Raw genomic sequence first — 14,028 nt, 5'->3', positions numbered from 1 at the left:
GTAGGGTGAGGCCGGGTGCTGCAGGCTGTTCTAGTGACTTTGCCAATTCATTGATAGAAAGAGCTGGATCTCTATCTCAGTCCACGGTCCTAAGGAAAGAAATCGGTGTATTTTTTTGCTAATTTTAACTGCACACTTGTTGTTTGTGTACACTGATCTCCTTCCTTCCTTCCTTCCTTCCTTCCTTCCTTCCTTCCTTCCTTCCTTCCTTCCTTCCTTCCTTCCTTCCTTCCTTCCTTCCTTCCTTCCTTCCTTCCTTCCTTCCTTCCTTCCTTCCCTCCACTTCTGTTTACACCGCTGAACTAATGAGATATGTAGACGTTAGTATTCTGTAGAGAAAGTGGTATTCTCACAGGTCAGCTTTACTGTAACTGTCATCCTCCCTCCCTCCCTCCCCGTGTCATCCTCTGCAGACTAGAGACAGTGTCAACAAACACCCCTCCCTCCCTCCCTCCCCGTGTCATCCTCTGCAGACTAGAGACACAGTGTCAACAAACACCCCTCCCTGCCTCCCTCCCTTCCTCCCTTCCTCCCTCCCTCCCTGTGTCATCCTCTGCAGACTAGAGACACAGTGTCAACAAACACCCCTTCCTGCCTCCCTCCCTTCCTCCCTTCCTCCCTTCCTCCCTTCCCGACTGTGTTCTCAGTAGGGGACTCATGTGTTGACAGATAGAGGTCTAGTAGTCATCCTCTATGATACCACTGAATAACACAAAGAGTCAAATCTAGGCCCGTTCTCTACAGTGATCCGATCTAGGCCCGTTCTCTACAATGATCCGATCAAGGCCCGTTCTCTACAATGATCCGATCTAGGCCCGTTCTCTACAATGATCCGATCTAGGCCCGTTCTCTACAGTGATCCGATCTAGGCCCGATCTCTACAATGATCCGATCTAGGCCCGTTCTCCACAGTGATCCAATCTAGGCCCGTTCTCTACAATGATCCGATCTAGGCCCGTTCTCTACAATGATTCGATCTAGGCCCGTTCTCTACAATGATCCGATCTAGGCCCGTTCTCTACAATGATCCGATCCAGGCCCGATCTCTACAATGATCCGATCTAGGCCCGTTCTCTACAATGATCCGATCTAGGCCCGTTCTCTACAATGATCCGATCTAGGCCCGTTCTCTACAATGATCCGATCTAGGCCCGTTCTCTACAATGATCCGATCTAGGCCCGTTCTCTACAATTACATTTACATTACATTTCATTTAAGTCATTTAGCAGACGCTCTTATCCAGAGCGACTTACAAATTGGTGCATTCACCTTATGATATCCAGTGGAACAACCACTTTACAATAGTTTTTTTGTCTTGTCTTCCTACACACCTGGTTCCAATCCCATTCATTACATGTTGTGTATTTAACACTCTGTTTCCCCTCATGTCCTTGTCAGAGATTGTTTTGTTTGTATGTGATGTGCTATTTAGTGTTGGTGTGCGATGGGTTTTGTACCCACTTTGTTATTTTGTACATTTTGGTCGTTTTGGAGTTTTGTCAGCATTTATTAACTTCTCTAGAGTAGGGGAAAGTATTTTCACGTCCGGATGAAAAGCGTGCCCAGAGTAAACTGCCTGCTACTCAGGCCCAGATGCTAGGATATGCATATTATTAGTAAATTTTGATAGAAAACACTCTGAAGTTTCTAAAACTGTTTGAATGATGTCTGTGAGTATAACAGAACTCATTTGGCAGGCAAAAACCTGCCAAAAAATCCAACCCGGAAGTGGGAAATCTGAGGTTTGTAGTTTTTCAACTCTTTGCTTATCCAAGATAAAGTGGAAATGGGGTCATGTTGCACTCCCTAAGGCTTCCACTAGATGTCAACAGTCTTTAGAACCTTGTTTGAGGCTTTACTGTGAAGTGGGGGCGAATGAGAGGGGAATGAGTCTGCCAGAGAGCCACGAGCTGACCATTTGCGTTCACGTGATAGTTAGCTTGCATTCCATTGCATTTCTGAAGACAAAGGAATTCTCCAGTTGGAACAATATTGAAGATTTATGTTAAAAACATCCTAAAGATTGATTCTATACATCATTTGACATGTTTCTACGGACTGTAACGGAACTTTTTGGACTTTTCGTCTGCACCTAGTGATTGCACGTCATGAATTTTGATTATTGGGCTAAACGCGCGAACAACAAGGAGGTATTTGGACATAAATGATGGACTTCATAGAACAAAACAAACATTTATTGTGGAACTGGGATTCCTGGGAGTGCATTCTGATGAAGATCATCAAAGGTAAGTTAATATTTATAATGCTATTCTGACATCTGTTGACTCCACAACATGGCTGATATCTGTTTGGGTTGTGTTGGTCTCTGAGCGCCGTACTCAGATTATTGCATGGTTTGCTTTTTCCGTAAAGTTTTTTTGAAATCTGACACAGCGGTTGCATTAAGGAGAAGTGGATCTAAAATTCCTTGTATAACACTTGTATAACAGAGTATTTCTGTAAATTGATGTGGCTCTCTGCAAAATCAGCGGATGTTTTGGAACTACTGAACATAACGTGCCAATGTAAACTGAGATTTTTGGAAATAAATATGAATTTTACCGAACAAAACATACATGTATTGTGTAACATGAAGTTCTATGAGTGTCGTCTGATGAAGATCATCAAAGGTTAGTGATTAATTTTATCTCTATTTCTGCTTTTTGTGACTCCTCTCTTTGGCTGGAAAAATGGCTGTGTTTTTCTGTGACTTGGCTCTGCCCCTTACAGTAGCCTATTGTAAAACTAACATAACGCAGCCTATTGTAAAACTAACATGACATAGGTTATTGTAAAACTAACAATGTAGCCTATTGTAATACTAACATAATGTAGCCTATTGTAAAACTAACAAAATGTAGCCTATTGTAAAAGGAACATAATGTAGGCTATTGTAAAACTAACAAAATGTAGCCTATTGTAAAAGGAACATAATGTAGGCTATTGTAAAACTAACATAATGTAGCCTATTGTAAAACTAACATAATGTAGGCTATTGTAAAACTAACATAATGTAGGCTATTGTAAAACGAACATAATGTAGCCTATTGTAAAACGAACATAATGTAGGCTATTGTAAAACGAACATTATGTAGGCTATTGAAAAACGAACATTATGTAGGCTATTGTAAAACGAACATCATGTAGCCCTTTGTAACGGTAGTCTGTTGAAGAAGGTGTGGCCCAAAGTGCAGCATGGTAAGTGTTCATACTTTTTATTGAAACTGAACACTAATAACAAAATAACAAAGAGAATAACCGAAACAGTCCTGTCAGGTGCAAAACACTAAACAGAAAATAACTACCCACAAAACACAGGTTGGAAAAGGCTGCCTAAGTATGATTCTGTTGTGGGAAAGGTACTCATTTCTGGGACTCTGAAGTATTCGATGACAACAGATGGAGATATACGGACCAATCCTAAGTTCTGACCAGTGGAATGATGAATATATGGCTCCAGACCCTGCAAAGGACTCCGGATCTTTCACACCTGAGGAGGCCATATTTGACGTTTAGAGAATTCAGATGGTTTCATGTTTCAATTTATAGACTGTTTCTTTAATAAAGATAGTAACGAAAATTCTAAATAGAAGAGTTTTGATTCTGATGTAGGTTAGAACAGTCATTGATGATGATCGAGTGTAAATACATGTATTGGTTTGTAGCGGGCCCCGGACTGGGCGCCCTCGTAGCGGGCCCCGGACTGGGCGCCCTCGTTGCGGGCCACGGACTGGGCAACCTCGTTGGGGGCTCCGGACTGGAGGCTCCGGACTGGAGGGCGACTCTGGAGGCTCCGGACTGGAGGGCGTCGCTGGAGGCTCCGGACTGGAGGGCGTCGCTGGAGGCTACGGACTGGAGGGCGTCGCTGGAGGCTCCGGACTGGAGTGCGACTCGGAAGGCTCCGGACTGGAGGGCGTCGCTGGAGGCTCCGAGACGCAGAGACAGCTTGGTGCGTGGGGCTGCCACAGGGCCCACCAGGCTGGGGAGACCTACAGGAGCCCTGGTGCGCAGCCTTGGCACCACTCCTCCAGGCTGAATGCCCACTTTAGCCCGGCCCCTCCAGAGTGCAGGCACAGGTCAAACTGAACTGTCCCAGCGCCCCAGAGACACAGTACGCAGAGCCGGCGCAGGATACCCTGGGCCGAAACGGCGCACCGGAGACCAAACGCGCTGAGCTAGCACAATCCGCCCTGGCTGCCCACTCTCGCATGGCACTTGCGGGGGGCTGGCATATAGCGCTCCGGGCTATGAGCGAGCACTAGAGACACCGTGCGCTTTACCGCATAACACGGTGCCTGACCAGTACCACACTTCCGGTAAGCACGGGGAGTTGGCTCAGGTCTATCGCCTGACTCAGCCAATCTCCCCGTGTGCCCCCCCCCCCCCCCCCCCGTGAGGCAGTTTTTGGGGGCTGCCTCTCGTGCCTGCTGCGCTGCCTTGCCTCATATCGCCGCCTCTCAGCTTTCGCTGCCTCCAGTTCTTCTTTCGGGCGGCGATATTCCCCAGCCTGTCTCCAGGGTCCCTTACCGTCCAATATCTCCTCCAAAGTCCAGGAGTCCTGAACCCTCTGCTCCTCCATACCACGCTGCTTGGTCTGTTTGTGGTGGGTAGTTCTGTAACGGGTGTCGTCGTCAGATGAAGAGGAATCGGACCAAAGCACAGCGTCGTAAGTGTTCATGCTTTTTATTGAAGCTGAACACTAATAACAAAATAACAAAGAGAATAACCGAAACAGTCCTGTCAGGTGCAAAACACTAAACAGAAAATAACTACCCACAAAACACAGGTGGGAAAAAGCTGCCTAAGTATGATTCTCAATCAGAAACAACGATAGACAGCTGCCTCTGATTGAGAACCACACCCGGCCAAACACAAAGAAATACAAAACATAGAAAATGAACATAGAATGCCCACCCAAATCATACCCTGACCAAACCAAAATAGAGACATAAAAAGCTCTCTACGGTCAGGGCGTGACACCTACTGTAAAACTAACATAAAACTAACATAATACATAATGACACCTACTGTAAAACTAACATAATACATTATTCTAGGTGTGGTTAGCTGTTTCAGTGTTTCCCAAATTTGTATAATTTTGTAAACATTTGTTTTGCATTTGGTGTGAGAAATGCGCTTTACAAATTAAATGACATAATTCTAAGCACGTCACTTACCTGTCTTATTCAGGTGAGTGTTTGACCCAGGTGAGTGTTTGTCCCAGGTGGGTGTTTGACCCAGGTGGGTGTTTGTCCCAGGTGTGTCAATCCCTGTGGGGGAGAGAAATGCTACTACAGATGTAGGATTTTAATTTAATCCAGTCTCCTATAACAGGAAAATAATCCTCCATCAAAAGGAAATGTGAATTATTAGATGGATGATTTGATCAAATGAAGATCCTAAATCTGGACATGGACAGCTGTATGTTAATTAACCCACCCCTCCATGATGACTTCATCATATAGATCCTATTATTACATTCTACAATTATACATTATTATAGGCGTCATTCAGTGTTTCAGTGTTTCCCAAAGGGTAAACAACATGTAGGTTTTTGTCCTGATTCATCTAATCAAAGGCTTGATGATGAGTTGATGAGCTGAATCAGGTGTGTTAGTGTAGTAACTACAATATGCATCTCTTTGGGTCCCCAGGACCAGGATTGGGAACCAGTGATGTAACTCTGTGTACTAATGACCAGCAGGTGAAGATTATACAGTATATAAGCCTGTTGTCTCTGCCCAGGTACTCACACTAGACCTGGGCTGTCAGGTTCACCACATCACCTGAGGAGGTGGGTTCAACCTCACATTTACATGATAAACAGTGGCTTTAGTAGTTGGTGGAGATGTTGACATTCTGCTATTTAGTTTGATGTCTGAAGTGACTGGTTTAACCCTTTTTTAGCAGCTGGGATCGAATGCGCTAACATTGAATAGAATATTAATTTATACATTTTTGTAAATGATTTGTAATTTACCTTTTTGATGAACTTGTTTAATTCTCTTTCCTCTAACGATGCTTCAATGATGTTTGTGTCAACAGGTGAATTAATGTACAGTTTTGAATATCTTTATTTGTAATCATGGTTATGTATTTCCACAGATTATCACCAGCCAGAGGGAGACGTTCTCCAGTCAGGATGAGTTCCCTGACCTCTGACCCTAACCAGACAGACATCAACACCATCATCCGACCCCCTTACTTCTTCATCAGTGGTTTCATAGCCATCCCCTACATGAAGTACTACTACTGCTTCCTCTGTTTTGTATACATCATCTCTCTGGTAAGGCCGTAGCTCTGGTCCGGGGTGTTACTAACCAGCTCTGGTCCGTGGTGTTACTAACCAGCTCTAGTCCGGTGTGTTACTAACCAGCTCTAGTCCAGGGTGTTACTAACTAGCTCTGGTCCGGGGTGTTACTAACCAGCTCTAGTCCGGTGTGTTACTAACCAGCTCTAGTCCGGTGTGTTACTAACCAGCTCTAGTCCAGGGTGTTACTAACTAGCTCTGGTCCAGGGTGTTACTGACTAGTTCTGGTCCAGGGTGTTACTGACTAGCTCTAGTCCATGGTGTTACTAACTAGCCCTGGTCCAGGGTGTTACTGACTAGCTCTAGTCCATGGTGTTACTAACTAGCTCTGGCTCCGGGTGTTACCAGCTAGCTCTAGTCCATGGTGTTACTAACTAGCCCTGGTCCAGGGGGTTACTGACCAGCTCTGGTCCAGGGTGTTACAGCTAGCTCTGGCTCCGGGTGTTACCAGCTAGCTCTGGTCCAGGGTGTTACCAGCTAGCTCTAGTCCATGGTGTTACTAACTAGCCCTGGTCCAGGGGGTTACTGACCAGCTCTGGTCCAGGGTGTTACAGCTAGCTCTGGCTCCGGGTGTTACCAACTAGATCTGGTCCAGGGTGTTACCAGCTAGCTCTGGTCCAGGGTGTTACCAGCTAGCTCTGGCTCCGGGTGTTACCAACTAGATCTGGTCCAGGGTGTTACCAGCTAGCTCTGGTCTAGGGTGTTACTGACTAGCTCTGGACCGGGGTGTTACCAACTAGCTCTGGCTCCGGGTGTTACCAACTAGATCTGGTCCAGGGTGTTACCAACTAGATCTGGTCCAGGGTGTTACATGCAGTTAGCGTCAGCTAGTTGGTCCAGGTGATAAACTCTAAAGTTGTTCACTTTCCTATAGAACACAAAACCTAATACTTGAATGTTATTCCAGCTGAACTATGTGGGGACATAGAGCACCACCCAGAGTGAATGGCCTGATGCATGTACCTGTAAATCCATGTTGGGTCATTTCTGCTCTGTGTGTGTGTGTGTGTGTGTGTGTGTGTGTGTGTGTGTGTGTGTGTGTGTGTGTGTGTGTGTGTGTGTGTGTGTGTGTGTGTGTGTGTGTGTGTGTGTGTGTGTGTGTGTGTGTGTGTGTGTGTGTGTGTGTGTGTGTGTGTGTGTGTGTGTGTGTGTATTGGGTCTAGGTGGGCAACACCTTCGTCATGACTGGCATCTACGTGGACCGCAGTCTCCACAGGTAATCAGACCTCTTTTAATCTCTTAACACAATACAGTGTAAAACAGACATTAATTGACATTCTATCTTTTTGAAGTCCCAGTTCCCCTGGCCTTCACAGACATGTGTGGGAGCCTGCCCTGCTCCCCGATCTCCGTTACATGACATTGATATTAATATTAAAAGATATTTATGTTCTGCCCTTACAGCCCCAAGTACATTGCTGTGTTCAACCTGGCCTTCACAGACGTGTGTGAAAGCACGGCCCTGGTTCCCAAGCTGCTGGACATGTTCCTGTTCAGCAGACAGCTTATCTCCTACGACCAGTGTCTCACTAGCCTCTTCTTCGTCTTCCTCTTCATCACCATGCAGTCCTTCAACCTCACCATCCTCTCCTATGACAGACTGGTGGCCATCTGCTGCCCGCTCAGGTCTCAGATCATACATCAAATTATTAACTCAATTAAAATAACATTCAGAAAGACTACATTATTTGACTCATCTGGGATAAATAAAATATTTTGAATTGAATAATTTGATTTGACAATTTATTCAAATGTATTTATTAAATGTATTATATAAAAAATTACGATTTAACATGGATTCACTGTATTTAAAATCATATATAAGGATATAGTTTCCTGGCAGACACCTTGAGCAGAAAGGCGGTTGACTGAGGATGAGGCTCGGCCAATGCACTCTGGTCGTGCTGATCCCTGCAAGTTCCCCAAATGTGGGAATCTCGACTGAATAATTATAAAACAATAATAATCAACCATTGACGATTATAACACGATAAAGTTGAAAGTCTTCTTTCCCACAGAGATCCTATTAAATGACAAGAGGTGTCATCAACTCTCAAAGTTCCATTGTCATGTTCTTTCCAGGTACCACATGATGGTCACTCACAGGTCCATGCTCCAGCTGACGGGCGCCGCCTGGACGTTTGCTGTGTTGATGGTGTTGATCTCTGTGTGTCTCATCACCCGGCTCTCTTTCTGTAGGTTAGTATGTATCGTGTTGTAGAGCAACGACTCCACTGCAAAAGCATAGCTTCTGTGAATTACGGCTTTATCTGTTAAATCACATCAAACTATTGGTTTCAGACGAAGTGCACGAACCTCCAGTCTAATGACTTGCTGCTGCTAGGTACAAAAAAATCTACTCGTGAAAAAAATATAGTTATCTTACACTTATGAATGCTCCCGCGGTTTTATTGTTAGACTTGATAAAGACATTCGGGTCAACACCTGCTCTTTCCATGACATAGACTGACCAGGTGAATCCAGGTTGAACCTATGATTGAAGTCATGTAAGGGCGAAATTCGCCCAGGTGGTATGCCACCCAGCATCCTACCTGGGCAAGCCGGCTGGGGATCAACTCCCCACGGACCGGCAGGGGCGTGGGAGCCTGGCGAGCCGGCTGAGGCATAGGAGCCTGACGATCCGGCGGAGACGTAACAGTCTGACGAGCCGGCTGGGCGAACAAGACCTGACGATCCGGCTGAGGCCCGACGTGGGATGGGCTCCTTCCGAGCCAACCGGGTCAAGGAAACTTCTCGAGCAAGCTAGGGCGTGGAAGCCCGACGAGCTGGCTAGGCACCCCCGGTTCCATCGGCGGCATCCCAGGACCGACATCACCACCAACCGGAACGCCAGTACTCCCCGATGCTTCGTGTGATGGCTTCGGGATTCTGTAAAGACCGACACCGGACAGGAGAAGCAGGTACGGGGAATCAGACATTTATTCGGGAACAGACAAGGAAACAAGACATGAACAGCGTCAGAACACGGGTAACACAGACATGAGACAATTAATCCCGAAGCAGGGAACATAGATTGGGAACAGACAGATATAGGTAAGGTAATGACACAAGTAATTGAGTCTACGTGAGTCCAAGTACCCCCAGTACTGATGGGGGTTGGGGATCCTGGCGACCTCGAGCTCCAGGGGTAGGCGGAGCGGGCGTGACAAGTCACTTGTTAAATCCACTTAAATCAGTGTAGATGAATGGGAGGAGACATGTTAATTTAAAGAATGTTTTTTAAGCTTTGAGACATGCAAGAAATGGAGTGTGTATGTCTGCCATTCAGTGGGTGAATGGGCAAGACAAAAGATTTAAGTGCCTTTGAACGGGGTATGGTAGTAGGTGCCAGGCGCCAAGATCTGTTGGTGTCAAGATCTGCAATGCTGTAGAGGTTTGTCATGCTCAACAGTTTCCCATTTCTATCAATAATGGTCCACCACCCAAAGGATATCCAGTCAACTTGACACAACTGTGGAAAGCATTGGAGTCAACATGTGCCAGCATCCCTGTGGAACGCTTTCGACACATTGTAGAGTCCATACCCCGATGAATTGAGCCTGTCTTGAAGGCAAAATGGGGTTTAACTCAATATTAGGAAGGTGTTGCTAATGTTTTGTACATTCAGTAACTTATTCCACATTTTGATGTGTTACAGCCTGAATTCAAAATGTATTAATTTAGTTTCTCACCCATCTACGCAATCAGGGATTAAAACCTAAATTATTTTCCCTTTTTATTTACCAGAACAACTATTTTTGTTCCAACAAAACACATTTCTAAACCAGTTCGAACTCCAACAAAGTTCTGGTATTGTTCCTTTCCATTCCTTTTTTAACCTGTGAAATCAAAAGGTTCTTTTAGAAAATGTAGCTCATTAAATGTGACCCAGCACCTCGATTCAGTCTTATGTAGCAACATGTTGAAACGGCTAAAAGCTAGAAAATGGTGTATCATACATAGCAGTTGTGGAACAATGGGAAAGTAAATTCTGCTTTGAAAGTTGATAAACTTGTAACCTGACTTTTGAGAAAATGGCCCATGAATGTTTTGGGACACCTACAGGAGAGCTCTTCTTTGTTCAGCATCAACACCTTGTAGAGATAAATCAAAACACTTTACAGTAAACTAATAAAATAAAGGAGATAAAAAAATATATATATTATGTGGTTGTTGTCATCTGTCAGGTTGTCTGTAAAAGTTGATGGTTTAATGTTGTCTTTACCTCAGTTCATCTTGAATGTGAGAGAAATCCCGGTGGGTAGGGAGGTGAACCTACAGCCGGTCGAGAAAAAACTTCGCTAAAGACACATTTCTGTTGTTCGCTCTAATATCTAGGTAATATAATGTTGTATAATGTATTGTATTGTAGGTCTCTGGTGATCAACAGCTACTTCTGTGACCACGGTCCCCTGTTCCGTCTGGCGGCCCCCTGTTCTGATGTGGTCCCTAACGTAGCGATGAGCCAAATCAACACCTGTATAGTTCTCTATCTCCCAATGATCTTCATCGTATCCTCCTACATCTGTATAACACACGCCCTGTTCACCATCACACTGCCCCAGGACAGGTGAGAAGTAATACTGACTGGAATAAGTACGTCAAGTCAGTAAGTAGACTTGTCCAAGCCAGAACGGCTCATATGCTGATTGGCGTGAGGCCTCAGAAAAACCTTTTTATAGTGATGGAATTGTTACAAGAGTGATACATGCTGGGAGATATTGAGAATGCAATTAAAACTGTATAGATAATCACATACTGTATTGGCACACATTCTTTCCTTCTCTCTCTCTCTGTCTCTGTCTCTCTCTCTCTGTCTCTCTCTGTCTCACTCTCTCTGTCTCTCTTTCTCTCTCTTTCTCTCTCTCTCTGTCTCTCTTTCTCTCTCTCTCTGTCTCTCTCTCTGTCTCTCTCTCTCTGTCTCTCTCTCTCTGTCTCTCTCTTTCTCTCTCTCTCCTCTCACTCTCCACCTCTAACATCCTCTCTCTCTCTCTCTCTCTCTTTCTCTCTCTCTCTCTCTCTCCTCTCACTCTCCACCTCTAACCCCCCCTCTCTCTCTCTCTCTCTCTCCCAGACTCAGAGCCATAAAGACATGTACCTCACACCTAATACTGGTGGCCATATTCTACCTGCCCGTTATTTTCACATACGTCCTCCACCCCATCATACCAACCAACGCCCGGATCATCAACCTCTCCCTGACCTCAGTACTGCCACCAATGCTCAACCCCATCATATACGTTCTGAAGACGGAGGAGTTTAAGGTATCGGTCAAGAAGCTGCTCAGAAGAGGGGCCCAGAGAGCTGTGACGCAGGTCAAACCAACATGAAGTCCTTGAATTATTTCTCTTAAAAATAATATATTTACAGTGCCTTCAGAAAGGATTCATACCTAAACAGTCATTTTCAAGTCTTGCCATAGATTTTCAGGCCGATTTAAGTCAAAACTGTAACTAAGCCACTCAGGAACATTCACTATCATCTTGCTAAGCAACGCCAGTGTATATTTGATCTTATGCTTTCGGGTATTGTCTTGCTGAAAGGTGAATTTGTCTCCCAGTGTCTTTTGGAAAGCAGACTGAAGCAGGATTTCCTTTAGGATTTAGCCTGTGCTTAGTTTCTTTATATCCTAAAAAACTCTCTAGTCCTTGGCGATGACAAGTATACCCATAACATGTTGCAGCCACCACCATGCTTGGAAATATGCGGTACTTAGTGATGTGTTGGATTTACCCCAACCATAACACTTTGTATTCAGGACATAAAGTTCATTTCATCCTTATTGAAAACAGGATGCATGTTTGGGTATATTTGAATTATGTACAGGCTTCCTTCTTTTCACTCTGTCATTTAGGTTCGTATTGTGGAGTAACTACACTGTTCTTGAGCCATCCTCAGTTCACATGTCACTGCCATTAAACTCTGTAACTGTTTTAAGGTCACCATTGGCCTCATGGTGAAATCCCTGAGCGGTTTCCTTCCTCTACGGCAACTGAGTTAGGAAGGACATCTGTATCTTTGTAATGACTGGGTTTATTGATACACCGTCCATAATTAATAACTTCACCGTGCTCAAAGGGATACTCAATGTCTGCCTTTTTGTTGTTGTTGATTTTTACCCATCAACAATTAGGTGCCCTTCTATGCTAGGCATTGGAAAACCTCCCTGGTCTTCGTGATTGAATCTGTGCTTGAAATTCACTGCTCCACTAAGTGACCTTTCAGATAATTGTATGTGTGGGGTACAAAGGTTAGGTAGGCATTCACAAATCATGTTAAACATTATTATTAAACACAGAGGGAGTCCATGCAACTTATTAAGCACATTTCTACTCCTGAACTTATTTGGATTTGCCATATCAAAGTGGTCCATGACTCAAGAAATTTCAGCTTTTAATTTTGAATTCATTTGTAAACATTTCTAAAAATAATCATTCCAATTTGACATTATGGGGTATTGTGTGTAGGCCAGTGACAAAAAAAATAATCTGAAATTAATCAATTTTAAAATCAGGCTGTAACACAACAAAATGTGGAATAATTCAAGAGGTGTGAATACTTTATGAAGGCACTGTATGTTATGTCTACGAGACTTTATCGCCTTTCAAAAAATAACAAATATCAGTGTGATATCATGATTTAATGTATTTAATGCATATTTAGATATACTTATATTTAGAAGTACGTGAAGTGTGTAATATATTTATGTCTATATTCTTTGCAGTCTCGGTTCCTTCCTCTATACGTTTTGTTTTCTGATTGGAAGCTATGTGTAACTACAGTGTATCTGGCATAGTGAACGATTGTATTGTTGCTTCACTCAATGAAGTGAAGTGGTATGAGACAAATAAGTAAAATATTTACATTACAGTGCACTCCTCTCTTCAGTCTCCTTGACTTTTTTTTGACAAAGCAAAAAAACAAGTTTTTATAATTTTTGTCACGAGTGTAGAGAGCAGGAAGCAGGCGCAGGTTTAGAACTACTGAATTGATTTAAGCACAATAGATCAAAGTGGGACAAAACCCAAACGATGTCGTGCTGAAAACATATCTTCATCATCATCTCTTCAGACTCCTTGATGTTTTCCACAATTGGTTAAGTTACAGCCTTATTCTAAAATGGAATAAATCGTTTTTTCCTCCTCATCAAGCTACACACAATATCCCATAATGACATCACAATATCCTATAATGACATCACAATATCCCATAATGACATCACAATATCCCATAATGACATCACAATATCCTATAATGACATCACAATATCCCATAATGACATCACAATATCCTATAATGACATCACAATATTCCATAATGACATCACAATATCCCATAATGACATCACAATATCCTATAATGACATCACAATATTCCATAATGACATCACAATATCCCATAATGACATCACAATATCCCATAATGACATCACAATATCCCATAATGACAAAGCAAAAACAACTTTTTAGATTTTTTTGCAAACTGAGATATCACATTTACATACTTATTCAGACCCTTATACTTAGTACTATGTTGAAGCACCTTTGGCAGTGACTACAGACTCAAATATTCTTGAGTATGAAGCTACAAGCTTGGCACACCTGTATTTGAGGAGTTTCTCCAATTATTTTCTGCAGATCCTCTCAAGCTTTGTCAGGTTGAATAAGAAGTGTCGATGCACAGCAATTTTCAGGTCTCTCCAGAGATGTTCGATCGG

At 43.6% G+C, this 14,028-nt stretch overlaps 1 protein-coding gene across 1 annotated transcript; it reads left to right on the top strand.

The window, feature by feature from the left end:
- Positions 1-6,143: 6,143 nt before the first annotated feature.
- LOC139536695 (olfactory receptor 1F1-like) lies at positions 6,144-11,721 on the top strand. Its single transcript, XM_071337304.1, has 6 exons — positions 6,144-6,287; positions 7,475-7,527; positions 7,716-7,937; positions 8,394-8,510; positions 10,684-10,881; positions 11,386-11,721. Exons 1-6 carry the CDS (start codon positions 6,144-6,146, stop codon positions 11,639-11,641), a joined length of 990 nt encoding a protein of 329 aa, XP_071193405.1. The 3' UTR covers positions 11,642-11,721.
- Positions 11,722-14,028: the final 2,307 nt, after the last annotated feature.

The sequence above is a fragment of the Salvelinus alpinus genome, chromosome 13 (assembly GCF_045679555.1).
Source record: "Salvelinus alpinus chromosome 13, SLU_Salpinus.1, whole genome shotgun sequence".
In the NCBI taxonomy this organism is placed as follows: domain Eukaryota; kingdom Metazoa; phylum Chordata; class Actinopteri; order Salmoniformes; family Salmonidae; genus Salvelinus; species Salvelinus alpinus.
Note: the sequence above shows the minus strand (reverse complement) of the source record. Positions and strands in the feature narration are given on the sequence as shown.

Excerpts from the sequence above, each read along its gene's own strand:
- LOC139536695 (XM_071337304.1), top strand. The coding sequence starts at position 6,144 with ATGAGTTCCCTGACCTCTGACCCTAACCAGACAGACATCAACACCATC. Across the intron at positions 6,288-7,474 it reads TTGTATACATCATCTCTCTG|GTGGGCAACACCTTCGTCAT; the intron begins GTAAGGCCGTAG and ends TATTGGGTCTAG. Across the intron at positions 10,882-11,385 it reads ATCACACTGCCCCAGGACAG|ACTCAGAGCCATAAAGACAT; the intron begins GTGAGAAGTAAT and ends TCTCTCTCCCAG.